The 26,865-nt window shown below is 56.1% G+C and overlaps 9 protein-coding genes across 9 annotated transcripts; 3 read left to right on the forward strand and 6 right to left on the reverse strand.

The window, feature by feature from the left end:
* Positions 1-10,141: 10,141 nt before the first annotated feature.
* Positions 10,142-12,107, reverse strand: PHYSODRAFT_328753 (hypothetical protein; the record flags this gene model as incomplete). Its single annotated transcript, XM_009525081.1, has 6 exons — positions 10,142-10,354; positions 10,382-10,731; positions 10,827-10,912; positions 10,993-11,428; positions 11,497-11,685; positions 11,747-12,107. 6 exons carry the CDS (start codon positions 12,105-12,107, stop codon positions 10,142-10,144), a joined length of 1,635 nt encoding a protein of 544 aa, XP_009523376.1.
* A 51-nt stretch (positions 12,108-12,158) lies between these two features.
* Positions 12,159-12,696, forward strand: PHYSODRAFT_328754 (hypothetical protein; the record flags this gene model as incomplete). The annotated part of the gene is made up of 3 exons (XM_009525082.1): positions 12,159-12,175; positions 12,246-12,489; positions 12,577-12,696. 3 exons carry the CDS (start codon positions 12,159-12,161, stop codon positions 12,694-12,696), a joined length of 381 nt encoding a protein of 126 aa, XP_009523377.1.
* Positions 12,697-13,748: 1,052 nt separating this feature from the next.
* Positions 13,749-13,910, reverse strand: PHYSODRAFT_412821 (hypothetical protein; the record flags this gene model as incomplete). The annotated part of the gene is made up of 1 exon (XM_009525083.1): positions 13,749-13,910. A coding segment is annotated over one exon (162 nt), but the record flags the coding sequence as incomplete, so codon positions are not given.
* PHYSODRAFT_488066 (hypothetical protein) lies at positions 13,911-14,450 on the reverse strand (the record flags this gene model as incomplete). Its single annotated transcript, XM_009525084.1, has 1 exon — positions 13,911-14,450. The coding sequence occupies one exon, from the start codon at positions 14,448-14,450 to the stop codon at positions 13,911-13,913; it is 540 nt and encodes a 179-aa protein (XP_009523379.1).
* A 1,660-nt stretch (positions 14,451-16,110) lies between these two features.
* Positions 16,111-17,000, reverse strand: PHYSODRAFT_298688 (hypothetical protein; the record flags this gene model as incomplete). Its single annotated transcript, XM_009525085.1, has 2 exons — positions 16,111-16,877; positions 16,988-17,000. The coding sequence occupies 2 exons, from the start codon at positions 16,998-17,000 to the stop codon at positions 16,111-16,113; spliced, it is 780 nt and encodes a 259-aa protein (XP_009523380.1).
* A 335-nt stretch (positions 17,001-17,335) lies between these two features.
* PHYSODRAFT_496973 (hypothetical protein) lies at positions 17,336-18,400 on the forward strand (the record flags this gene model as incomplete). The annotated part of the gene is made up of 1 exon (XM_009525086.1): positions 17,336-18,400. One exon carries the CDS (start codon positions 17,336-17,338, stop codon positions 18,398-18,400), a length of 1,065 nt encoding a protein of 354 aa, XP_009523381.1.
* Positions 18,401-18,817: 417 nt separating this feature from the next.
* On the reverse strand, positions 18,818-19,541 carry PHYSODRAFT_285454 (hypothetical protein). The gene is made up of 3 exons (XM_009525087.1): positions 19,406-19,541; positions 19,202-19,321; positions 18,818-19,118 (listed from the first exon to the last, which is right to left on the reverse strand). The coding sequence occupies exons 1-3, from the start codon at positions 19,524-19,526 to the stop codon at positions 19,018-19,020; spliced, it is 342 nt and encodes a 113-aa protein (XP_009523382.1). The 5' UTR covers positions 19,527-19,541; the 3' UTR covers positions 18,818-19,017.
* A 227-nt stretch (positions 19,542-19,768) lies between these two features.
* On the reverse strand, positions 19,769-23,275 carry PHYSODRAFT_489009 (hypothetical protein; the record flags this gene model as incomplete). Its single annotated transcript, XM_009525088.1, has 5 exons — positions 19,769-21,120; positions 21,181-21,483; positions 21,556-22,240; positions 22,344-22,433; positions 22,499-23,275. The coding sequence occupies 5 exons, from the start codon at positions 23,273-23,275 to the stop codon at positions 19,769-19,771; spliced, it is 3,207 nt and encodes a 1,068-aa protein (XP_009523383.1).
* Positions 23,276-24,552: 1,277 nt separating this feature from the next.
* Positions 24,553-26,501, forward strand: PHYSODRAFT_313223 (hypothetical protein; the record flags this gene model as incomplete). Its single annotated transcript, XM_009525089.1, has 7 exons — positions 24,553-24,583; positions 24,667-25,331; positions 25,430-25,603; positions 25,680-25,738; positions 25,821-25,959; positions 26,021-26,140; positions 26,475-26,501. 7 exons carry the CDS (start codon positions 24,553-24,555, stop codon positions 26,499-26,501), a joined length of 1,215 nt encoding a protein of 404 aa, XP_009523384.1.
* Positions 26,502-26,865: the final 364 nt, after the last annotated feature.

A 26,865-nucleotide genomic window follows, 5' to 3' on the forward strand; every position in this document is an offset into this window, starting at 1 on the left:
TGCGGGACATTTGCAACCGTCCGCACCGCCTGCAGCGTCGGCTCCCGAAGCCGGCACGCCATCTTTACCTCGACGCCTGTTATTGGCGGAGCCCTCCATTACGGAGGGTGCGTCGGCTCCCCAAGCCGACGAATCAAATTCACCCAAGCCATCGACTCCCAGAGTCGACGGCGTCTCGTCACCTTGGCTCTTATTATTGGCCAAAACTGATCCAATCAGATTCGCGTCAGTCTCCACGGCTGAGGCGTATGACTCGTCTGCGTCATCCGTGCCCCTTGAGGTCGGAGACTCTTCCTGATTCGCTGAAAAGCGGGTGTCGATCTCCGAGATCAACACATTTTCTCCTTCAGCCGTCAGCGGCGACGCCGACGCTTGCTGCTCTTGCGCGCGTGCTCGCGCGCGCCCAGGGCGCTCCGGGACAGCGGCATTAGGCGCTGTCTCGAGTGGGGAGTCGCGCGCACCTGTCGGTGCGTGTGTAGCGGCAACAGGGCCATCGCTCACTGTTCTGCTGTCGCGACCGAAGCGCTCGAGAGTGCGCTTCTCCCAATCGATGACCGGATCATGCCGTGCAAGCCACGGCATGCCGAATACAATGTCAAACTTATCGTCCAGATCCAGGACGATAAAGGTCTCGGCAAACTCTTGATCTTCATACGTGAAGCGCACGCGTACCATGCGCTTCTCGGTCTTTACGATGGTGTCGTAATGCGGGTTGAAGGATTGTGAGACGATGGACCCGGAGGTTACCCGAAGGTGACCCGAGAGTGAGCCACTTGAATTATGGGACACCCTAGCTCGGCGTCCCGTATAGAAGGCCGGCGACTGATTACGAAACCCGATGGCGTATTTACGGAGATCCAGAACGGGGAGGCCCGTAACAAGGACGATGACACCGCACGGAGACAGCAGATGACGTCATGAGGTAAAGGCGTGCAGCATACTGGTTGGTTGATTGGCCGGCAGACGAGCCGCCGGTAGATAGGCAGTTCAGTTCAGAATTTCCAACAACGAGACAAGGTACTTCTTCATATTAGTCTTTGTGTTGTGCGGTTAGCGCCTACGTGTGTACTGTGACTGTTTCCTACCTACTTGCGAAGTGTACTCGGGGTTCTGGATTGATTTGGCCTCCCCGGTAACCTTCTAGTAGCGTAGTGTGTTGCATTGTCTGGACTCAGGAGATCAGCTCTCAGTGTTCGACAGTAGGACACTCTAAACGGTTTAGTAAGGTATTGGTGTGCGTCTCGCACTTTGGTTTGGACCCGCAGACTAGCTGCGGCAGGAGATCTCCAGTAGATCTCGTACATATTGTACAACAAGTTGTCGTACAGTGGGAAGAGTTACCTCGCTGTACAAGTGCATCCGCGACAGAGTTAACCTAAGTCTCTGCCTGCGAGTGTAAGGAACCCCATATTCACCCCTTCATATTACACGTCTTCTAGGAATTACGCTAGATAAAGATCCGAGTCTTGCTACAAGGGTACACAAGGGGAGGCCTAGAGATCTCGGGACTAGTTCTCGTTGTCTTTGGGTATTTGGCTTGCAGGGGTAACCCCCCGTAGTTGCGTGGCAGGACACGTGTGGGAGTTTATTAGTTTTTATCTGAAGGACTCCACCACAATGGTGCGCGTGCCCGGATCTACTAGTCCGAAAGAGGACGTGAAGGTGAAGGGTGAGGTAAGGGAAGACGGAACTCCGCTGGGACCGGCGGAAGTTAAACGTGAAAACACTAGGTCCACCGACGGACAGGCAATGGGGACGCCTGAGCCGAAGGATTTCGTTTACGAAGAGAAGTTCCCCGTTAAGGCTCCGAAAGGAGCCGTCCGGGACTCGGTCCAAAAACCGAGTTCCATTGGACCTGCTGCTAAGCGGGACCCCGGCGTCGCTGAAAAGCGAGGTCGAAACCTGGAGCGCGAGCATCTGAAGGGGGTCATCCGCGACCTCGCTGCCCGAAGCGATGCTCTAGACGCTGCGATGGACTACATGTCGAAGATGCGAAGAAGAAAGCGGAGAAGAAAACGAGAAATTGGAGATCTCGGCGCTAGCGGTCCATGGCCCCAGCAACGACACTCACGATGAAGACAAACGATTTCGTGAAGCCGAAGTCAACTACTTCCGTCAAGAGCTTGCGTTCCTGCTCCAGAGAGATCCGCTCCTGCGTAAGTTGGGGCTGACGATGCCATGGCCTCTCACGGGTCCAGTTCGCAACCCACGCACGCTAACAATCCGGGATCCGCTTCACGCCGTCACGATGCTGTTCTGCGTGCTCGAAGATGCTGGTTTCAAGGTACATGAACAGCGGATCTCCACCCATGTACGCGAGTACGATCTGGAAACCACCGTCCTTACGCTCGCGCGGGTGTACGCAGTGTTGCAGAAGCTCGTCCCGAGTGCAGATGACTCATCCGCGCCGTTGCCGACCGGAGACCTCACACCTCCTCGGTTGGACGATTCGCGGATCTCCTTCAAGTTTGAAGATGACGGTGACGCTCTCATGAGGAGCACTACCTCAACCAAGAAGCCTCCACCGGCCCCACGTGTGTCCCGCCGAGAACGACGTGCGCAAGGGGTCCCAGCGATCGCTGCAAACGATGTAGGACGCGGGAAGTCTGCGCAAGTGTCAAATATTGCGCAGACTCGCCCAGCGAGAGGACCACGTGGGAGGATCCAGGAGGCTCAAGAGGTTGCAACAGAGCCCGATCGCCCCGGCGGTGTGGCTGAAGACCTTCTTTACCAGTTTGCGAACGAGCGAGACGAGCCTGAAGACGTTGAGATGCAACCAGTCACTGCGTCTCCCGCTCGGCCACATATCGGGTACCGATCCCAGACACAACCGGAATACCAAGGAGGTCTCCATGACCTATCCGATGACCTCGGCTATGATGGAGGTGGCGGAACCGGAGGTCGTGTCGCAGCTGTGTCCACGGCGACTAGGTTGCGAGCATCGGCTGTGTCCGAACTGAAGGACTTCAGCGGCAAGGAACATGACGAAGAAGCCGCCCGAGCCTGGTTCAACAAAGTTAGAACGGCTTTCCGACGGGATCAGATGCAGCCAGACGAGATGTGCTTGACATTTGCCGATTTGATGATAGGCCCTGCGCGCAATTGGTATTACCAGCTGAGCCGCACCGCTCGCGCGTCGTGGACTGACCTGGGTGAACAGTTCCAGATCCACTTTTGCGGTAAAGGGATCTCCCTCGCGCGCGAGTACTACCACATGCGGCGCGGGAGTCAGGAAGACCCACTGGATTACTTATACCGGTTGAATCTGGCCGGGATACGTGCAAACTTGAAGATCCATGATGGCAACAAGGAACAACGACGTGAACACGTCGACCACTACATCGATACAGTCCAAGATGACGATCTCGCCGGATCTCTGGTAGTGTTGAGGCTGCCTGACTCAGAAGCTCTCGAAGGCGTCCTGTTGGCCATGCGACGCCGCCACCAACGTCGCAAGATTGAGACCCAAGGTTCGAAATACCGCCAAAAGGCTCCCGCCCCTGCAGCCTCCACGAGGGCGGTGCGGGTTTTGACTACCGGTCGCGGACTCCGCGGAGATCACGGAGATCTCAACGAGTTCGAGGGCGAATCAAGCAGTTCCGATAGCGAATCTGAAGACGAAAGAGCGCACGTGTTTTCGGCAGCTAGGACGCCTACACCAGGAGATGGTGAACAGCCAGGGGCGCGCCAAGACCGCGAAGACCAACTGGGGCGCCCGAAGTACGGCATTCGATGCTCACACTGCGGATCTCGCAAGCATACGGATCTCGGGTGCTGGAAGAGGCTCACGTGCCAGAAGTGTGGACGCATGAGCCATCCTACCGACAAGTGCTTCTACGTCTGCAAGTGCTGTGAGACGTTCACGAAGCAGGTCAGTGTAAAATCGGCGACTTCTTCGATGCTGTTCGCCAATGGTACAACCCGACTCGCCATGCCGGACTGCTGCCCGAGAGCGTCGAGAAGGCGTTAAACTAGACCGCTCGCCAGGCCTGAACAGCCTGGTACGTGACAAGCGATCGAAGTTCTGCATTTATGCATATGTTCAGAGGAAGGCGCGAGCGTTAGAAGACCCAACTTCCTGTAGTGCGGTGAATACAGCCAGATCTCTTACCTCGGATGAAGATGACTATTCGCGTCGCCCTTGTGTGATGGCCCTTCGACTGTCGCCGGGTGAACGCCGAGGTTACTGGAAGTATTACACTCCCTCCAAGTGGTTCAAGCAGTCGAAGGCGACCGGTGCGGTCAACAATGTCCGTGCCGTCCTACTCTTTGATACTGGAGCCGAAGTGTCGATAATCGACTCTACCTTTGCACGTAAGGTGGGTTGTGAAATTGATACAACACAGACAATGGATTGTGTTGGTGTGGGGGATGCTGTGTACCGCACAGAAGGCCGAGCAGAAGTCAAGCTCACTTTGGCTGGAGAGTTGGTGTACAAGTTCCGTGTGTGGGTTGGAGATCTCTCAAGACAAGACGTCATTCTCGGCATGGATTTTATGGTTCCTGCGGGGGTGAGGTTGGACCTGGCTGACGGAACGCTCTGTCTGCCGGACGAAGTTCGCATCCAGATGACCGACCGTAAGCCACTGTATAGCAGCAAGGCTGACGCGGTCTACGCAACGGGATTCCATGAAGTCGGTCCTGGCCAATGGACAGAGATCTCACTCAAGTCCCACAACAAGCGGTTTGAACTGTGGGTAACGAGAGGGGGGAAATGAGTGATCACGGTGGTGAATGGTGGATTCAGTAACAAGTCATACCTCCGGATCACCAACATCAGCACGAGCCGCCTGGTACTGGATCGTTTGGTGTGTTTGGCAATCTGGTTACCCGTTGGGCAGATCCCGCGTCGACCTGGATTCGCTAGGAAGGATTCAAACCGCTATCGGAAGTGGCAAACACTTGCGTTCGAAGCAGCTGTGGACACTGGAGACGCAAACGAAGCGGAAGTTGAAGAGTCTGGACCGCTGGTCGAGCGTCCTAGCTACCGGACTCCGACTGCGATTTTAGCTCGGCCTCCACAAGTGAAGACCGTTGAAGCAGCAGCAACGTCAGAAGAATGCACGCGACTCACACTGGACGACACACATCCTCAAATGCAGCTGATGAAAAGTTCGACTGATCCGACTAGGGTGACCGAAACCGAGGAGGACGTGATCTCTACCGATCCCGGTCAGGTTATCTCTGGTATGGACAGCGATGACTCCAGTCTACCGCGTACGGAAACTCACGCAGGCGAGGAGAGCGGCCTATCCTTTACGAACAGTGGCGAAATACCGGTAGGCTTGGCGTCGACTCCGGCAAATGTGGCTGAGGCCGAGCTCCGCAAGGAGTTCCCAGAATATACCCCTGACCTCATGCCACAATCCAAAATACACGCCGCGGCCACCGAGGAAATGGTTCATCGCACGTTGTCGGTCATCGTTGAAAGCGACTGGAGCGACAGCTGTAGCTGTGCGTCCGAAAGCGCTGAGTCTACTGGTAGCTGGGGTAGTTTTGACTGACAGACCGACGACGAGAAAGAAGAGGAGCCGGTGAGCGGAATGCTCCCAGTGACCCAGGTCGAACCAAGCCAAGGCGGAGATGCAACCGACATGGATGAAGCGAAGTATGTTCATGAAGGGGCCGATCTCAGTGCGGAAGACATCGAAAAGGAGATGGCGGTGTTACCAGAGATCTCCCTGACGGCAGAAGTTAAAAGGGAAGATCTCAAGGTCGGGGATCCAACTGAGAACACAGCAGAGGAGATTGATCGTCTGCGTGATATCATTTGGGAGCGGCGTCACCTTCTCATCGGCAAAGGGAATGCTTTACCTCCTGCGGCGACGGGGGCGATCTCTGACATCGACGTTGGTGGTGCACGACCGGTGGCTCAGCGTTGTCGCCGGATCCCGCCTCAGTTCCGTGAAAAGGTGTTCCAACTCGTCAAGGGGCTACTGGGGCTGGTTCTGTTCTCTCGACATGGCGAGTGGGTTCTGGGTCGTGAGTATGACCGATCGAGCCCGAGAGATCTCCGCGTTCATTACGCCGTTCGGCCTGTTCGAATGCCTGCGAATGCCGTTTGGTCTGAAGAATGCCCCCCAAATCTATCAGCGGCTGACCTATAATGCGTTATATGGCGTGCTGCGGATCTCGCCGGGTCAAGATCGCGCGGATCTCGTCAACATTTTCGAGGAAGGTGATCCTGAAGATCGATCGCTGCCGTCGGTGCTGGGGCGTCGCTCTTACATCGACGACATCTTAGTTGGAGCAAGCTCGTGGGACGAACTGTGTGAGAAGGTCAAGAAGCTCCTAGAGGTTTGTGACCGCTGGAATCTGTCTATTAGCGCGGAGAAGAGCAGTTGGGGTATGAGCAAAGTTGACTATCTGGGGCATCAGATCTCCGGTGAAGGCATGTTCACCAAGCCGAAAGATTTGGCAAGTCTGGAGGCGTTGAAGTTTCCCAAAACGCTTAAGGCTCTCCAGTCATTCCTCGGCAGTCTCAACTACTACAATCGCTTCATCGAAGATTTCGCAGTATATGCCACAGTGTTGTATGAGTTCGGAGATTCCGATTTCATCAAGGGTCGAGCCACAAACGTCAGCGGAAATCACGAGGCGACTGTGAGATGGGGCCACGCGCTACGAGCCTTCGATACCCTGAAGTTCAAGATGATCAACGCACCCATGCTCTACCATTTTGCCCCAGAGTTGGATCCTGTTGTGATTGTGTACGCAAGCAAGTGGGCGATCTCTGCCTCTCTCGTTCAGTGTCGTGATGGAGTGTACGTACCCGTCAAATTTACGAGTAGGACACTGCGGTCTCACGAGATCGGGTACGACATTGTGGAGAAGGAAGTACTGGCTCTGCTAAGAATCCTCGATAGCTGCTTCACCATGCTGAGTGGTCGACACATCCGAGTGCTCACCAGACACACGACTCTCGCATGGCTCTTCCGCGCGGAAGGCTTGAAGGGACGGCTAGCTCAGTGGTCGGCGCTGCTCTCCCCCCATTCGCTAGAGATCGAACGTTTAACGAAAGGCGAAGATGAGCTACTAGGTTTGGTTGCCGCCAGTATCACTCCGCGCGCAGAGATGGATGCAGCGTTGGAGGAGATCCCTCCGCAGAAGAAGTCGACGAGAGTATTGGCTATCCCGATGCCGACTTTTACGCCCGGAGAAAACCTTTGCGTCGTCAGCTTTGACGGATCGGCCAAGCCGAAACGAGTTGGTGGAGCTTTCAGCGCTGTGGTATGGGATGCTCCTGGATGGAAGGTTGTCAAGGCTGAATCTGGCTATTTACCGGACCTCACTGTGAACGAGGCCGAGTACCATGGCCTCCTTCTCGGACTTCGTTTGATTGCCGATCTCCAGATCGACCGTCTCAATGTGTGTGGCGACTCCAATTTAGTCATCCGCCAACTGCGTGGAGAGATGGAGTGCAAGTCATCGGGACTCCAGCTCCTGCGTGAGAAGGCCAGAGTGATTTTGCGGTCTTGGCCGCAATGCGAACTCATCCACGTAAAACGCGATTGGAACGAACCCGCGGATATGCTGGCGGGACAGGCGCTGCAGCGTGGTGCCGGGGTAGTTGTCGAGAGTCACACCGATAACACGGACCTCGAGACCTTGAATCGACGGGGCGAGCTCCTCAAGACGCGCGAAGAACGTGACGCCCATTCGAAGGTAGGCGCTGTCACGCGAAGCCGATCTCGTACTGTCGCACCAGCCGTGTTGCAGGAAGACGTCGTCAAGCAGCTGCGCTTGGAACGTATTTGCCGTGCTCAAGACGAGGAGGTGTGGATCTGGTCACTGAAGTGTTTCCTGCACGGTGATCTCTCTCAGATCTCGAGCCGTCAAGCCAAGACGTGCAGTAAACTGGCTGACAGTTACGAGGTCGACGAGCATGGCCTCTTGATGTACTGTCCAGTCGAGGGGCGCGGTTGTGATGTCGAGGACTGTGGATCTATGGTGAAACTGGTAATGCCGAGTACACTCCACGAAGATCTCCTGCATCATTTCCACACAAGTGTGGAGGGAGGTCATCAGGGAGTCAGCCGAACATTCCAAAAGCTTCGGAGGCATTTCTACTGGCGAGGTATGTTCCGAAGTGTGCAGAAGTATGTCGGGGAGTGCGTCGACTGCGAGACGGGAAAAGGAAAGCCCACCTTGCGGGGGCGATCGCCGGGCGATATCGCCGCTAATTACCCTTTCCAGTCGTGGCTATGGATCATATCCCCACCCTCCCGAAGTCGTTCAAGGGCAACACAGAGCTCCTAGTCTTCGTGGATCTCTTCACCGGCTTCGTTGTGGCAAAGGCAAACGCGGACAGGACCGCACCAACAGTGGCTGAGGCATACGAGGAATGCATGTTTCGGCGGTACGGAGCCAGCGAAGTAATCAGGCACGACCAGGAACCGAGCTTCATGTCCGACTTTTTCCGGTCGTTTAATGCGCTGCTGGGCCAGCGTCAGCGATCTACGCTCGCGTATAGACCTCAAGCAAACGGCACAGCGGAGCGGATGGTCTAGACTATTTCCAGATCTCTGCGGATGTACGTTGAAGACGAGAACCAACAGGACTGGGATGAATATGCGGAGCGGTTGGTGTTTGCGTTGAACACATCGCATGACCGAGTACGCAAGGACACGCCATTCTTTTTGCTGCACGGGTGGGACCCTAAAACGACTATTGAGGCATCGTTGGCTGTTGGAGGGACCGGAAGCCGAGATCTCGACCCACAGAAATGGAGGTTCAAGATCCAACGCCAATACCAACGTGCTCAGACAGAGACTCGTCGTCTCCTCGCCGAAGCTCGTGAGAGTCGCGCGGAAGCCCACAATGAGAACGTACCGGAGTCACCCATTAAGGAGGGATCGCAGGTGTGGCTGTACCTCGACCGAGTCAAGATCGGATACGCTCGGAAGCTCGCTCACATGTGGCATGGGCCTTTCAGAGTCGCCACCATGGTGAGCGACTACGCTGCCAAGCTGGAAATCAGCGGGACTGACTACCGACTGTTCCCTATCGTACACATCTCGAAGCTGAAGCTGGTCCAACAGTTCCCCGAACGACCCGCCGAAGATCTCACTGTTGATGAAAGCGAACGATTTGACTTTGACGAAGAACTTCTCCCCGAGGATAGCTGGGAGGCACAAACTCGCGGTGACAACGAGTATGAAGTTGAAGAGATCTTGGATGTCAAGACGGAGAGACGCACCCGCTACGGTCGACGGCTCAAGGAATATTTGGTGCGTTGGAAGGGCCACGCAGAGACGAATTGGGTCAAGCAAGAACACCTGAACTGTGGTGGTCTGCTGTTCGACTTCCAGCAGAAGCGACGGAGCCGGCAGAGGTTCCATGTGATGCAATCGCGTGGAGAGGCCGACATCGCCGAAGAGTGAGGCGGTGTTGGGGGGGGTAGCGTGGTGGACGCTATCCGTAATGGTGGATGGTATTTGTTGCACATTTACATTTGATTGAGTGGAAGAAGTAATGGAGAGAAGATCACGCGATGGAATGGAGAAACGAGGTTAGTTGTGATGATCTGGTCGGACATTAGAATTACGACGAACGAGTACTCGGGGGCGACTTGGAGATCCAGCCCGGTGTCGCAGTGCTGGAGGCACCTGGGGTGCGAACGCGCGTCCGACGACTGCTGAAACGCGCTTGCCACGACGCGCTGGGCCTGTGCGATGGTGAAACCCGGCACCGTTCGTGTCGGAGACTACCTTCGCGTTCCGTCGATTTTGGCCGGATCGCTGTCATCGCCGACTTGGAGATCCAGCCCGGAGCCGCAGTGCAGGAGACACCGAGGGCGTGAAGGCGTGGTCGGTGGCCGTCGGACTAAGTGCAGTCCTACGCCTGGAGTTTGTGCTATGGCCTTGATCACCACAAATCACTACCCAGAATGCACGGCGACCTACGACATGCCTTTACATCTCCAGTTGGGGAGATCTCCCAGTCATGACATTGACTGTGTACAATTAAGTTGTGGGGCGGGAGTGATATGAAATGGAGTCGAAGCCGGTGTATTACGATGTCGATAAAGAAGATGCATGCTCGAGGAGACTACCCACTAGCTACGTACATTGGTGAAGGAAGAAATGTCGGACGCTGGAGATTTCCGGGGGTCCTCCTAGGTCTGTTCAGCTGACTCAGGCTAGGCGATTGACGAGGTCGCCTTGAACTTGCCTCGAAGGCGCGTGTGGATGGGTTCGTTCATCGATGGGTGTTTGGCACGAGCGTTCCAGTAGAACAGGCGCCACGGCTCCGCCTCGTCAGTCGTTCGTAAGACGTGTAACAGATCTCCAGAGGCACCAGAAGCTCCCTTAGGGAACCACGGGCACGTTGCGATCAGCGGCACGAAGAATGGCTACAGAAGAATGTCCAAGTCGCACACATGAGCCTTGCACAGGCGGGCCACCTCTTCGAACACAGGCAGCAGCATCTTCACAAAGTGGGATCTCCGATTGTTACGATCCGAAGTGAACTTCACCTCCCAAGACTCAGCGCTGGCCTTGGAAATGGAAATCTCGATGGAGTGGGTGATCTCCCAGAACACAAGCGCGCCACGATTATCGTTCCGAGTCAGCACATCGCGGATGATGGCCAGAAGAGGTTGGAAGCGGGGGTCTCCAATGTCGAACGAGACTGGGTCGGGCATGTTATCCACAAAGATCTTCCAGGGACTCGCTTTGTATAAAGCTTCGACCGAGGCTTGTGGCCAGGGCCGATAGTGGCCAGTTTCCCCTTCTTAGGGTTGCACACCCCGGCGGGTAGCAGCCAGTCGCGTGGTAAGAACTTCGAAGCGAGGTCTTTGGCTGTAAGCTAGTCAAGGCGGTGACCGGCAACAACCTCCCACAGCCACGACGTGACATCGGCAGGGCGCGCAGCTTCGCTGGACTCAGGTGGAATTGCGTGTGTGAATGGGCTTCAGGCTGATACAGAGATCCACGGGCTGTCAGACGGAGATCTATGAAAATCGCTTGTCTGACAATGAGGAGGAGCTACGTATCCATCGCCGTAGAGGAAGACAACTCAGCTGGCGCTCCCTCGGTAGTCGCAACGGCGCGCTTTGCACGCTTCGACTGTGACGTTGGATCAGAAGAGAGATCTCCACTTCGCTTTGCCGAGCCAGACGGGAGCTGCTGCGAAGATGTTCGCGCTGGAAGATCAGAGGAGACAAGGCTCGTGGCCGTTGACGCCAGTGTGGCAAGAGACGAACTGGAAGAGGCCGACGCCACGCATCGTTCCACCTCAGGTTGCGGAGTCGGTGCAGCTACCAGATTGATCAAGTTGCGCAACGCTCCAAGGTGTTCCTCACGCTCCGCTAGTTTGCTGCGGAGATCAGCAGAAGAAGCCTGCTCCTTCAGCAGCGACTGTCGACTCGCATCCAGCTCCGCCTGCAAGTCGTCGCGAGCGAGGGAGGCCTCCGCTCGCTCTCGTTCTACAAAGCAATAAACGCACAGGTCAGCACAAGAGTCAACCCGCCACATTAGCACGCGCGATCATGACCTGCAGCCACTGCGCGATCCTGAGCTGTTGCGAGATCAGCCTGACGATGCTCCAAACTGTTCTTGAAGACGACGTTCTCACGCTGTAGAACGGTGTTATGCTGAGTCAGCCGAGTGATCTTCCTCTCCAACTCCTCCAGTCGCTTCCCAGCCACCTTATGCCGCTGTGCGAGATCCGATAACGCTGTCGCTGTGGGGATCAAGGCGTTAGTGATGCAACATCAACAACCTCAGCACTTGGGACGACGTACCACCATCTTGCGCCTTCTTCGACGACGCCACCGCTTCTTGTCGTGCTGCTTCTGCGTCCTCACGAGCTTTGGACGCATCCAAGCGAAGGGCGTCCATCCGTGGCGCTGCTTTGTTGACCAGCGTGCGCGATTGCGCCAACTCGGTCTGCAACCTGTCGATTGTCGCCTCCGCTTGGCGCAATTGATTGCGATATCTGTCTCGTTCGGCATTGGATCGTTGCAGGGCACGTCCCGCGCGTCCGTCACTAGTCCGATCATCATCAGTGGCAGCTTCGCTGGTAGCCAACAGTCGGCCACCTGGGGTCACCGATGCAGTGGGAGGAGGGGTCCAGGTAGCCTTGATATCTGCCAGCTCGATCATCCAGATCTCCGAGGGCGATCTCCAACTGACTGGGGACGACGTTAGAGGGCGATGCTGCAGCGGACGGAGTGACTTCATCGGCATCAGCTGAGCGAGCGGCGACCCGTGCGAGATCTGCGCGTACTTGTTGTTCAGCAGCTTCGGCTTGCTGACGGCGTTCTACTTCGGTGTTCAGGGCCTGCTGGAGATCTCGGAGACGACCGTCGGCTTCGTTGCGCACGCGTTGAACCTCCAGATCGCGATCATGGATGGATCGATGAAGACTTGCAGTGTGGCGACCAGATGCTTCAAGAAGATCATGGGCGACGTCAAGACGGCCCCGGAGATCCAGCACCTCGTGATCGAGGGCCGCGGTGACTTGAGCAGCCTGGATAATGCGCGCGTGTTCCGATAGAGATGGCTGCTAACCGGAGTATGGAGCCGCGGCCGGTATAGATCGTGACAGGCGGTGCAATCTCCGTGGCTGTAGGTCGACGACGGGGCAGCACTCAGCAGAGGGACGCCGGCGGCCAACGACGAAGGCGACGACGTGGGTGGAGAAGCAGACATGGTGCAGGAGCTCTACGCGTGGCAGCCACCTGCTCGATAGCCTCACGCGAAGAGAGGGCGGATGTCGTAATGCGGGTTGAAGGGTTGTGAGGCGATGGACCCGGAGGTTACCCGTAGGTGACCTGAGAGTGAGCCACTTGAATTATGGGACACCCTAGCTCGGCGTCCCGTATAGAAGGCTGGCGACTGATTACGAAACCCGATGGCGTATTTACGGAGATCCAGAACGGGGAGGCCCGTAACAAGGACGATGACACCGCACGGAGACAGCAGATGACGTCATGAGGTAAAGGCGTGCAGCATACTGGTTGGTTGATTGGCCGGCAGACGAGCCGCCGGTAGATAGGCAGTTCAGTTCAGAATTTCCAACAACGAGACAAGGTACTTCTTCATATTAGTCTTTGTGTTGTGCGGTTAGCGCCTACGTGTGTACTGTGACTGTTTCCTACCTACTTGCGAAGTGTACTCGGGGTTCTGGATTGATTTGGCCTCCCCGGTAACCTTCTAGTAGCGTAGTGTGTTGCATTGTCTGGACTCAGGAGATCAGCTCTCAGTGTTCGACAGTAGGACACTCTAAACGGTTTAGTAAGGTATTGGTGTGCGTCTCGCACTTTGGTTTGGACCCGCAGACTAGCTGCGGCAGGAGATCTCCAGTAGATCTCGTACATATTGTACAACAAGTTGTCGTACAGTGGGAAGAGTTACCTCGCTGTACAAGTGCATCCGCGACAGAGTTAACCTAAGTCTCTGCCTGCGAGTGTAAGGAACCCCATATTCACCCCTTCATATTACACGTCTTCTAGGAATTACGCTAGATAAAGATCCGAGTCTTGCTACAAGGGTACACAAGGGGAGGCCTAGAGATCTCGGGACTAGTTCTCGTTGTCTTTGGGTATTTGGCTTGCAGGGGTAACCCCCCCGTAGTTGCGTGGCAGGACACGTGTGGGAGTTTATTAGTTTTTATCTGAGGGACTCCACCACATACCGGTTTGTTTTATGGCTGCAATCTATCAGAAGCAACTCACTGAAACGAGCGTACATACGCCGCATGAAAGAGGATGACAGAGAAATGACACCCGTCTCGCCGGCGGCCGTCTCGTCAACTGTTACCACGTTATCTGCATCTGCGGATGCAAAACCAGCGACCTCCACGGCAGTCCGCTCGTTATCATCGGTAGACGTAAGCGAAGCAACGTGATTCCGCACCATGTTGTCCACGTCAGACTTCACAACATTTTGGCCATGCGATAGAAGTTAGTGGTAGATTTTCGACCTCTTTGAGTCAACAGCTAGCATTCCTTCAACGCGGGCCTCTATGCGAGCGTCGTCTAATCCACGAGAAGAAGGAAGCGCAGCAAAACTATCTGCAGTAACATCATGATTGTGCACAAAAGTCCCATGAACGACCCGAAATTGCCATATTCCGTTCCTCTGGCATGCTTGGACTGTAAAACGGAAGCCACATCCAGTGAAACGAACGTGCTGACGTGGTCTCTCTCCGGTTCCTCGAGGCGGTCGACCTGGCCAGCCGTGTGTACAAATGTATACACGCTGGTATGGATCTATGAAAGCAGGTAACTTATCGATTTTGCCGAGCTTGTACTTCTCAGTAACTACAATCCTGTCGTTGCGCTGGTTGTTGTTCATTGTTCCTTTTATGGGTAGCGTTTGACATGTACGCTGTTGATAGTCTCGAACGTACGATAACCATGCACCCCAGTTAGCGTGCCATTCTTGAGGCGGATCAACGAGAGCGTTGGCTTTGTAGACAAGACGAGCTGAGTGGTTGTTCATAGCAACGGGGACAACAACGCGCGATGCCGATCCTGTAGGCTGGACTTGACTACTGGAGTCTTCACTGCTACGACTCACACTGTCTGCGTTCCGCGCTTCTCCTCTCACGCCGTCGTGCTCACCCGCGTGCGTCAGAATCACACGGTACCAGCAGACCTCCGATGTTCATTCTCCCGCGCGAAGATGTGATGAAAGCGCCTGGACACGCGAGTCCACCAACGCTTGAAGCAGAAGACACGTGTAGTTCTCGAAGGAAAGCTACGCCGACGTCGCCCGCGAAGACCTTGTCGAACCAGTGCCGGGGTCGCGGTCGTTTCTTCTCAAGTGCACGGCGGTGAGCAAACTTAGCTCTAATCCGCACGCGTTTTTTGCGGTAATTTAAATATATTCGGTCCAGGATAATCCTGTACGCATATGTTAGTAAAATCCTGGATAATCCTGGATGAGTAGGGCTAAAATAATCCTGGACTCCAACAGTTCCGGACTTTTTTTTTTCGCCCGCTCTAGTTTCCCCCCGATTACTCAAAAAGATAAGCTGATTATGACTGATTGAAGAGCACCAATGAACGCGCGAGAATGCGGCGCATCTGTCAGTACCCTTTTTTTCTGAAATAGGCTTACTTGGTGCTTCAAAAATCTAAATTTACCGTTTGGACGTAGACTTTTTGTACCCACTGTATTTTCATGGTTATTAGTTCGGGTATTGTATAGCATTCCAAATATCGAAATTTGCATCAATTTACTTAGAGGTAACTCAAACAGATACTACGATAGTATCTTGGCGAACAAACAATACTAGCACTACTAGCCCTAGCTATTAATAGTGATATGTCAAAGCGCACAATGATACAAAAGTTTAGGATATTTACACCAAAAGCAAACCAAATTCACCAGGCCTCGAAAACATCTTGATTAGACGAAATATTTTGCGGGTATCTGATAAGGTCGTTTTTACAATCAACTCGTTGTTACGCGCTCCACATGGTTCTCCCGACAAGCGGCTCGCTCTACTCGCATCGGACAAGCCTGCTGCAGCTAGCACGAATCGCCTCTGCCTGTCGTGCAGGCCACTGTTGGGTCCTGGGTGGTTTGCAGCCGCGTGCTTCGTTTGCGGACCGTCAAACCGCATGCGGGGCTAGCTACGCTAACTTCGTATGCCTAGGGTGCAATTTTGGCTAATTCTGAGGGAACAAACAGTTCGACTTACCGAAGTGGACAAGAATGCTCGTGTAACGCGTTCGCAATACAATACATTTGATATTGTACGTGGTAAATACCCACCGAATTAGACAAAAGAAAGGCCATTGGGTCTGTTGGGGAAAACTGTCTCAGGTGTAGGACTTCTTCCCCAATTTTCGAGTTGCTGATTGTGCCAAATACCATGCAAAACAAAGGGTACCGCGCGGTCAGCTGTGCCATCGAGGCTTGAGGTATCGCTTTGACCTGTTATGGAATATATATCCGCATGGGCAACTGAGCCTGACGATGATGGCTGGGCGCCCATAGTATTTTGTTCTGGTCGACTATAGTAGTAGTACTATTTTACAATGCATATAGTAATAAAAGGTAATTCACATAATAGTATAGGTAATTACTACTAAAGTAATCTCGTTCTGAAATCACGCTGAATGCTATACAAATTCAATGAATGCTATACTAACTAATTCAATGAGACCGTCTTGAGGACTCCGAGCAGTGCAGCGGTATCTCCGGCGAGTGCCGAGACTTCGACGTAGGTGATACCGTGCTCGCTGCACCAGGCGCGAGCAGCTTGCTGCTCTTCGAGGCCGGCTGCGTCGATGCAGTCGCTCTTGTTGCCGACCATGACGACGGGGGTCGGAGCTTTCGGCGAGCCGGTCTCAACGCTTGCGGACGCGGAGATCTCCCGACGAGCTACATCGAGATACATAGGCAGCGTGCACCATGAGACCGGCTCCTGCAGACTAAACACCAGTACAATCGCCTGGGTACTGCGGAGGTAGCGTGCAAAGATACTTGACCCCGCGAAGCTTTGCGGCGGCACGTCCCACAGCTGTGCAACAAATACAAACCAGTTAAGGCGACAGTTAACTCGTAGCACTACTGGAGCAACCGAATGACAGTGTGCACCACCTCCACAACCACCGGCTCGTGCCCCTCGAGGCGAAGCAGCTTGGCGCCTACGGCAGCTACAGTGCAGCGCAAGGTGCAGTGAGTCAGCACAGTTCTCCTGTCCTATGTCCAGAGGCCTCTCATTCGCCGCTTGCTCACCCGTGGTGGACGGTGCGTACTCGACATCGAGCGCAGTGCCGATCCAGCGTCTGAAGAGCGTCGTCTTGCCCACGGCGGCGTCGCCCAGCAGCACAACCTTGATCCTGTCTGTGGCGGACGAAGGATCCGAGCCTGTATTTTGCGCGGCGGGCGCGTGCCTCCGCCGGCTGCTGGAAGCTTCAAGGCAATCACGGCGTTAATCGACGCAGATGGCTGCTCCATGTTCGTTGGCCCCGAGCCGTGGCCCACGAGAGGCAGCAGCAGTCAAAACAGGCGACGTCGCCTACCTTGTGCTCCCATCGCGGGGGGGGGGGTACACTGTACTGGCTGGGGTCGCAACCGAGCTCACGAGCTCGGGCGCCGTCGGAAAAGTTTCTTAGTCGTGTTACGCATTTTATTCTTATCAAGCATATTTGATTATTGAAAGCAGCCGAATCGTCCAATAGACTATCTTCAGTTTTGTCTCTAAGTAAGAATATTCTTTTTTCTCCTCGAGTCGTCAGCAGCTGGTCGCCGCCGCCGGACAAATGCGCAGCTCGCTGGAGAGAAGGCTGCAGCGGTTCACGCACACGAGCACTCTGCGATTTCCTCCTCCGCGCGCAAGTGGTCGACGCCTGATAACTCACCAGTAACCGATGGACCCTGTAGACGAATTCAAACTGGCCGCAGCGCTCTTCATCTGGGCGCTGGGGCTCGTGGGCGGCGTCGCGCCGCTGCTGAGCAGCCAGCGCGTCAGCAAGCGCGCCAGCAGCGTCCTCAACATGGTGGCGGCCGGCATCTTCCTGGCCAGCTCGTGCATGCACCTGCTGCCGGACGCGCAGAACAACGCAGCGCTCACCGAGTGGGGCTGCGAGCACACGGCTGAGGTCTTCCTGGCCGTCCGCACGCGCTACGACGGCGACAACACGCGCTGCTTCAAGTGGGCCAACTTTTTCTACGGCTGCGGCTTCCTCATGGTGCTGCTCATCGAGGTGCTCGCGCACGCGCTGCAGCGGCACTACGGCAAGGTGCATGGCCACGGGCACTCGCACGGCACGGAGCAGGAGCGGGACGCGCTTCTGGCCATTGAGGTCACGCGCGCTGCCGAAGTGAACAGCCTTCCCAAGTCGAACGGTCACTCCCATGGTGGCCACTCGCACGGGCACTCGCACGGACGGGTGGAGACGGGGGCGTACGGCACCCAAGGTGAGGCCACGGAGCTGACGGTGCACGGCGAAGACATCAAGGAGGAGCCGCACTCGCACATCCACGGCATCGTCAAGGGCAACCCCATTCTGGCGCTGGTCGTGTTCATCGCACTGTCCTTCCACTCGGTGATGGAAGGCATGGGCATGGGCGCCTCGAGCTCACCGGCGTGGGACATCCTCGTCGCCATCTTGGCGCACAAGTCGCTGGCTGCGTTCGCGCTGGCGCTCGAGTTCCTGCACCACAACGTCTCGCGGAAGCAGCTGCTCTCGTCGGTGGCCGTCTTCTCGCTCATGACGCCGACGGGAATCCTGTTCGGCCGGCTCCTGGTAGACACCAACCACGCGACGCCCGCGGGCGGCGTGTGCGCTGCGTTCGCCGGCGGCACCTTCCTGTTCGTCGCCATCATGGAGATCATCCCGCAGGAGCTGCAGGACCCGCGGTATCAGTTGGAGAAGTGCTCTGCTCTGCTTGCCGGCTACGGCGCCATGGGTGTGCTCTCGCTCTGGACCTAAGCACGCACACACACACTAAATACAACATTTGCCGTCGGCCAAGAAGGCCGCGTAGAGGGCTTTACTCGGAGTCGTGCAATCGCTGTCGCTGTTGTTCTCGATGGTCAGGTACGACTCGCCCTTGAATATCGTCTCGAAGTAGACTGCTGCGTCGGCGACCGCTCCGCTGTAGATGGAATACTGAGTGTCGACGCTCTGCGTGTTGTACGCCTGGCAACTGGAGTAGCAGCCGTTCTGTGAGACGTCGATCGTCACGTGCACCGCCTTGGTGCACGTGGAGTCCTCGCTGGTCGACTGGACGCACAAACTGTTGACTTATGTATTCTCGAAGACAAGAAAGCTTCGATCATCGTGGGGCATTCAAGAGCCCGTAAAGCGATTCGCCTGGCGCGAACGTCAATGCAGAAATTCACTGATAACGTTAGTAAAAGAAGTTAAGGAGAGAAAACTTACTGAAGTAATAGTAGCTAAACCACGCCTCAAAAATAAAGTGTCTTGGGCATTTGTCTTCTCTCTCGAGCGCGTCTCGAATACACTGCAGCAACTCTACAGTCGCCTTCACGGACAGTAGACACGCTGCCGCCACCTTGCATCTCTCGAAGCTCCCTCGTCTCTGTTTATCTGCCGTACTTCTGGAACTCCCACTCGCGGTTGTCCAGCGGGCACACCTGGCGGGTCTTGAGCCACCGCGAGATGCAGTGGAAGTGGAAGGCGTGGTCTGCAGCAAATAATATCAAAAACGCCATAAAAGTTAGGTTAATCTCCAGCCATCAACCCAGATCCAGCCGCTGCAAGACGTACTGCAGACGCCCCAGGCCACTGTGCACTCCTCGCTGGTGGCCGACGCCTGGTTGGCCTGGCACTCGATGCACAGGTCCATGATGTGGTTGCGGCAGATGGCGCAGTTGTCCACCACGATGTCTGCGCGCAGATACGTAAAACAACAATAATAATTAGTGACTAATTTGCTGAAAGATCTTGCTGGAGCTGGCCAGAGCGACGCACCCCAGGACCACAGAGCCACGGCGTTCCACTTCTTGATCTCGAAGCGCTTCTCCTCGCTGGCGGCGGCAGCAGCGGGCGCCACCTCCGCCTTCACCTCCTCGCTCTTCATCTCCTCGTCCATCGCGACTGCGTTCACTGTAGCGCTCGCCGCCTGGGTTTTTCTTCCCCTTTGCGCCAGATATATCGTACTTAAATGGGAATTCGCGCTTAGGTACGATACTTGGTCCAGTGTACCACATTTTTAAAGTCGGTAATGGTCAAGTTGAAGTGGACTCACAATTTCCTGCTCGTGTTTGTTTCATGCTACGGTTCCTACGCGACTCACTAGCTCGCCACTGCATCCTACATCCCAATGCAGGCGAATTAACTGCCCACCGAGTAGTTCAGCAGTGACGGATCAATCTTCTGGCCCTTGGAGCGACGCTTGCCCCGCTTGTTGGACGAGCCCGTCTCGGAGGCACGCTGCTGGGCGTCCTGGTGCGCCGGCGACTTCTTGCCGCTGTGCTGTGTCTTCTTCCGCTGGATGAACTCGGTCGCGAACGCCGATACGCGGGGCGTCGAGCCCAGGTACGCCGCGAGGAACTCGCGGATCTCGCCAGGGTCCTCCACCGATGCGCAGTATTCCAGCAGCGTCACGTTAGCGTTGCTGTCGATGGTCTTCAGCTGCTTCAGGGCCCACGCCATAAACTCCGTGGACACATTGTTAGATCCAAACGCGTTCGAAGTGCTCACTTGAGCACTGCTGGACGAGGGCTCCTTGCCGGCGGACTGTGCTGCCCCAAAGTTCCAGAAGGAAGCGTCGCTCTCGGCCTTAGGCGGGGACGGCTTCGCTGCGCCGTTAGTGGCACGAATCTGCTGGCGGCTCTTCAAAACGGACGCAGGCACGGGGCCCAATACTGACCGAGAGGGCTTGGGGATCGCAGCAGCAGCAACCTTGTTGCCCGCGACGATGTTCATCCAGTGCGAGCTGGTCGGTGCATTCTCGTTGGCTTTAGCCCGCTCCTGAGCCAGGCGCTCTTCTTCGGCCAAAATATCGCGCATCGACTTCGAGGTGGTGCTCTTCGCTACAGTAGCGGGTGTACCCCACGGACTCGCGGCCGGCGCCGCAGCAGGAGCTGGGGCGGGAGCAGGGGTTGGTGCTGGAGCTGGTTTGGCAGCCGGAGCCGGCGGTGCCGGTGCCGGTGCCGAAGCGGGCGTCGGTGCCTCAGCCGACGGCGCGGCAGGCACAGCAATGGAGTCCACACCGAGCATCATCTTCAACTGTGCTCCCATTTGTGCGAGGTTGGCCGTGTCAGACTTCGCATCCCCCATCTTGCTGAGCATTTCACGCTGCTCTTCCTGCTGGATATCCTTGAGCGACTTGGAGTTGTTGGATGCAGCAGACGTCGACCGGGTTCCCCATGCGTTGGTCTCACCCTTGACAGCCGTTTTCTTCTCGGTCTTTTTAACTGGGCTCACATTCTTCTTCTCGCTTTCAGCAGCCTTCGCGGGGGACTTCACAGGCGACGCGTCCTTCAGCTGGTCCTGCTGGGCACTAGTCGGGCTGTTAGTTTTGATCGGCGAACCGCGAGTTTCCTGGGCAGCTCGGCGCTTCTCTTCATTCTGGATGTCGTGGAGGTTTGCGGACGGACGCTCTGGAGACTTCGGCACAGATCCCCAAGCATCGACCACGGGAGCAGCAGGGGGGCTTGTAGGCGCGGGGGGCTGGGTGGTCTCTGGTGCCATCGGCCGCTCTTGCTGTAAACCGGCAAGCGAGCTAGTAGCACTTTCCAAACCAGACATTTCCGGCGCAGCATTTGGCCAGAATGCCTGGTCACGCCGCTCGTCATTCAGGAACATCGCGTTCTGACCGATAGACTGCGGATTCTGCAGGTTAAGCTGGTGCTGGGTGCGGTAATCGGACTGGAACTGGATTTGTATCCCATCCGAGTGGAAGCTGTTGTTTGCTGCAATGTTGCTTTCTTGGTTGCTTCCAAATATGCCCAGTGCGCTCATGATACCTTCACGCTGACTGCGCTGCCACGAACTCTGCTGCTGAAGAAGCATTTGCTGTTGCTGTTGCTGTTGCCGCTGCTGCTCTTGTTGATGTTGCAGCATCTGCTGCTGCTGATACAACTGCGATTGCTGCTGTTGACGCGCGATTTCGAGACGCTGCATCTCCATGCGCATCTTCTCCTCTTGAAGCATTCGCTGTTGTTGTTGCTGAAGCTGCATCATTTGTTGTTGCTGTTGTTGTTGTTGTTGCTGTTGCTGCTGCTGACGTTGCAATTCTAGTAACCGCTGCTGCTCCATATGCATTCCTCCAATGCCGCTCATACGCGCCGGCGGGGCAGCGAAAGGCATTTGGCCGGGTCCGAATTGATTCGCCAGAGCCCCGAAATTGCCCTCGCGGCCAAAACGAATCGGAAGGTGCGGCTTGAAGTAGCCAGCCTCGAACCATTCACGCATCTCCGCCGTCTTGAACGGGCCCTGTTGCAATCCCTGGGGGTCCAAGTAAAACCATTCGTCCTCCACCTCCAAACGCAGCGACGCGAGCCCCGGGAAGCCTTCGCCAGCAGGCATCTGTGGCAGCGAGAAACTGCTCTTCTCCTCAAGCACGAGCTGGTCGCCAGCAGGCTCCAGCGCATCGAATAGACGCCCTCCACTCGATTGGCGGCCTAGCAGATTCGCGGCGTGGTCTCCCAATGGACCATTCGCGCCATTTGCACTCTGCTCCTCCTCTGGGGTAGGATCATCCCAATGCACCTCTTCACTGTCGCTATCTTCAAACTGCCCCGCAGCTGCCGCGTCCTCCAGTTTCTTGTCAAAGGCATCTAGGTCATCTTTCATCTCATCCTGGCCGATACAAAAGCCGCGTTGGCACCGCCCGCAGCACAAAATCAGCAAGATCAGTCACTGAACGCCGACAAGCTTTGATCCGCTGCACACCACGACTTACCGGGTCGATCTTCGGTCCTTGGAGCTCCTCCCTCATTGCATCCATCTCTCGTCGGAACTTCTCTGCAGCCTCTGCCATGCTTGACAGGTCCTGCTCAGCAACAAGAGGTTAGCACTCCAGCCGAATCCCGCGCTGACTGCAGCAAGTCCACGCACCATTTCATTGCTATCCGCGCCTGGTTCCAGTACATCGTCCCAAACGTCGTCTCCGTGGGAAGTCTCGGTGATCTTGGCGCCGCGCTCCCACGTTGAGTCCTTCTCGTTGTGTCGGTGGTGCTCCTCCTTCTGCTGCTTGGCTGCGTCAGCGTCGTCCCCGCGCGCGCCTCGCTCCTGGTGTCCACCACGCGCCCCTTGCGCGCCTCCAGAGGGCGCATTGCCCCGTCCACGGCCGCGCCCGCGATTGCGGTTGAGCGACCACTGCTTGTAGATCTCCTCGTAGTCGAAGGGCAGCGTGCTGACGGGCGGCAGACTGTGCTCCGAGGCCACCGACGTGTCCGGCGGGAACGCGGGCGCCTCGGCCGTTGTGAAGTGCAGCGCCAGCAGCTCCTCCTTCGTGTAGCGCAGCACCTTGCTCTTGCGCCGCTCGCCCCGGTGGTCGTCGCCGCCGACGCCCGTGGCCGCGTCTTTAAAGGGCGTGGGGCCGCCCGCCCCCGACGCGGCCGACGACACGAAGCCCTCGCCGTCCTTGGACCACTGCGGGCGGTACGCGGAGCCCTCGGACTCGGTGCGGCCACGGCCCTTCATGGCGAACATTGTGCGCGGGCGCAGCGAGATGTTGCTGCTGCTGCTGCTGCTGGCGGCGCCGTTGGACGGGCCCGTCGGGGGCTTCTTGGCCGCGTCGTCGCCCGCTGCTGCCTGCTGCTGCTGCTGTTTCTTGCGGTGCTTGGTGGTCTTGGTGACGAAGTCGTCGTCATTGCTGGGGCTGCTGCTCATGGCTGCGGCCGTCGGTCGTGTGGCGTGTGGCGTGGTGCTGCTTGCTCTTGCGTTTGTTGGTTGCTCCTCTTCTTCGGGGTGAGCCGAGCGAGCGTGGGGGGAGCCCGTAGGCTTTAGAGCCAACTCGCCTAAGTACGAGCTGAAAGATTTTAGCCTGGCACTCCTAATTAAGGGTAGCGACATCTTGCATCTGCGCAATTGCGGCATGAGCGGCGCCGCCGGCCTGCGCAACTGGCGGTGCGTTGCGGCGGCTTCCTCGCTGTCTTCCATGGGCTTGCTGTATTGTTGTTGTGTCGTGTCGGTCGGGTGTTAATTATCTGCCCTTGAATCCGTTGCAGTGGCGAGATCATCCAGGCCAAAGCCGCTGCGTCAGGCGATGCAGCCGCTGCTGAAGCCCCCGTCGACTCCCAGCGCCATGCCAATACAACAGCCACGGCTATAGCAGCTACGGACGGACGTAGGTCGGTAGGATCACCCGAGCAGAAGAAGGTTCTGCGCAAAGACGAATTCGGCCGCGACGTGGAAGTCGTCGTGGAGGACACGGGCAAGCGCCGCAAGACGTCCAGGAGCGAGCGGAAGGAGGACAGGAAGAAGGACAGGAAGAAGGACCGCAAGCACACGCACAAGCACAAACATAAGCAGAAGAAACACAAGCACAGGCGTGGCAATAGCAGCGAGAGATCCAGATCGCCGAGTCCACAAGGCCGACTTGTCGGGACGCCGCCACCGCCGGATCCGTTCCGTCCGCAGGTGGGTGTGCTTTTGCAGTGCTGACAGTGCTGGCAGAATGCTAATTATTATGTTGACTGTTGTGTTTTTGTTGTGCCGATAGCTGGATGAAGACCGGGGTGGGCGTCTCCAACAGCGCCGTCGGGAGTGGAATCAAGGCCGGGGTCGAAGTAGCGGGCGCAGCAGGAGCCGTTCACGTCATCGCGATCGAAGTCGAAGCAGGGACTCGAGAAGCCCACGCAGCAGCGGCCACCGCCGACATCACCGTCGAAGTTCTTCCCGCAGTCGTAGTAAGAGTCGAGGCCGCAATCGAAGTCGGAGCCCGGTATCTTCGAGGTCACGTCGGCGGCGCTCGTCAGCCTCACTCGAGCGTAAGTGGACGCACAATGCCTTTGACGACCGCAGTCCCAGTCCACTGCGTGAAGTCGATCCGTTCTACCGGCCAGAACCAGAGAAGTGGGTGTCGCGAGCAGGCGGCGTCTACTTGCCTCGCAAATAGCTCTCGGAAGCGACGTCGCCTCAGGTCGTTCACGGCTTTCGACTGCAAGATGAGCACGCTTCTCCGTGACTGGGATGAAGGTGTGCAATACGAGACGTAATGCTCCCACTACACTCATTACCTACGTGCTAGACATTGATTTACGCTGTCCTGCTGTCCTTAGGCTCGAAGACCAAGCGCAAAAAGCTCCTCGAGTGGTTTAGCAGCCACTTTGACCCGACGTGTGACGGCGGTTGCCTGCTTGAGAGCGAATGCGGGGCAGACATCGCTCTCTTCCTGCCGCGACTTCTGTCCTGGATGCACAAAACCACTGCTAGCGCCATTAACAAGACAGACGAGAGCGCCATTGTCGCGCAAAAATCGGGGAAAATGAAATGTTTCGCGCTTGCAGAGCAAGTCTCCTGCCTGTACGTGTTCTTCGGGTCGACGAACGCACACGCGTACTATCGCGAGTTCCAGCACGTGGATGGGCTGCAGTTGGTGCTGAAAATCGTGGCCATAACAGGAAACGATCCTCCGACCCAGAAGCCGCTTGTGTCGACAACTGACCGAGAAACCCTGCTTCGTATTATCCTGCGGATCTCCAAGATGAACCGGCAGCGTAAAGAAGAGATCAGCAGTTTAGACGGCGAGTTGGCTGTGATTCACGGGGTTTTGGCTAGCGGGGATATGGATGACTGGAAAACGGAGTCGCGAGTGTGGACACTGTGTCGGGAGGTGCTTCTGGAACAACTCGTCGGCAACCCGAACAGCCTAGATCGAGCCCACGAGGCGATTGTATTCATGTTGAGGCACTTCGAGGTGCGCCTTCAGCTTTTTGGAGCGGAGGTAAACTGGATTGCTGTGCCCCTATATGGTAAATCACGCATCTCAAGGATCTAACAATCAACTAATGACTTGTCGTATCTACCATGGTGCGGTGCTAGGTTCTCCGAGAACTCATTTCAGACACTTCATTCTCCTATGACCCGGAGTATCGACGACGAAAAGAGTATGATCTTGTGCCTCTCTGCCTGACCCTCGTCAGGTCGACCGATGTGTATCTTCAGCACGAAAGCCTCGAACTGCTTCACGCTCTGTTGCAGTCGTCGCACCTGCAGGTACGTTAACGAAGTTCTCAAAATGCATGCCAAAGCCGCTTGGTGGTGAAAGTGAAATTGCTTGGTAATCACGCAGGAGGCCATCTGCGAAGCGCTCGTGTATTTAGTCAGCCAAAGCGCCAAAGCGCTTGATCCGTACGCTTCTTGATACTTAATAATCTCCTGCCTCTTGATCTGATAGCTGTGATGCCGTCTTGTTTGGGTGTTTGACTTGCAGCAACGTAGAGGAAAGTTTTATCTCTGTCGAAGACAGCATGGAATACGAAACTTATGTTCACCTTCGTTCGGCCTTCGCACACGCATCGCAAGCTGTCAACACTCTGATGCATTCAAACCGAAATCTGCTGCCTATTCTGGTGCGTTAGTTCTTTAGCATCGATGGCATGTACAGCTTTTTTTGCTTATCTCGTCGTGCAGGTTGACAAATATGGTCTTCTCACGCCCCTGTCGTTCGTACTTGTGGTTGAGCGACCTCACTCGCTGAAATGGCACGCCGCTGCCATCAGCATTCGCTACATCTTCACTCACCACTTCCGGGTAAAAATGAGCATCCCAAATGGCTCGGGTGCAGGAAAACCCGATTGGTATCACTTACCGACCGAATGCTGTTTGCGTTCATGTTAGGGAGCAGCCTCGATCCTCAGTGATCTCTTTGACGTCCCGACGGCTGAACTGTTCCTGTGGAAGGACAAGCGAGGGGATGACGGGGAGCAGCTCGCCGAGTTCCTCTTGGGCGACGACACGCACCAGAGCCACCTCGCGCTGCGATTTTATCAGTGTGGATGGCATCGCCCGCTGTCTCCGAGGAAGCAGTCCGACCAGTCCGGCACCGATCGCGTCCTCAACGACATCGAGCACAATTTCGAGACAGCCGCACGAGACTACGTTCCCGAGGTGAGCACGACGTGGTGGTGGGACCCATTCTGCTTTAATTAACGCGCGCGCCTTGTTGACCTTCTTTGATCCTAGCTCCAAGTGCAAGCTCGAGTGGGTGAGAACGCCGACGAAGCTGGGGAACTGGAGACCCTGGAAGCGCAACGCGAGCACCACCTGCGCATCCAGCTCCAGAAGCACTTCGCCCAGTTCCGCCACATCTCCGCAGCATCAAGCAACGCCTATTAGACAGAGGCCGAACTAGCAATCTACGTGAAATTAATACTTCGAGTAGTGGGTCATGGAACATTACGCCGGCAGTTTTTTTCCTTACCGTAATTTACCACCGAGAACATTCCTGAAACCTTCTTTCGGGACAGCAGCGATCT

Source organism: Phytophthora sojae (genome assembly GCF_000149755.1).
Source record: "Phytophthora sojae unplaced genomic scaffold PHYSOscaffold_3, whole genome shotgun sequence".
NCBI classification, from domain to species: Eukaryota; Oomycota; class Peronosporomycetes; order Peronosporales; family Peronosporaceae; genus Phytophthora; species Phytophthora sojae.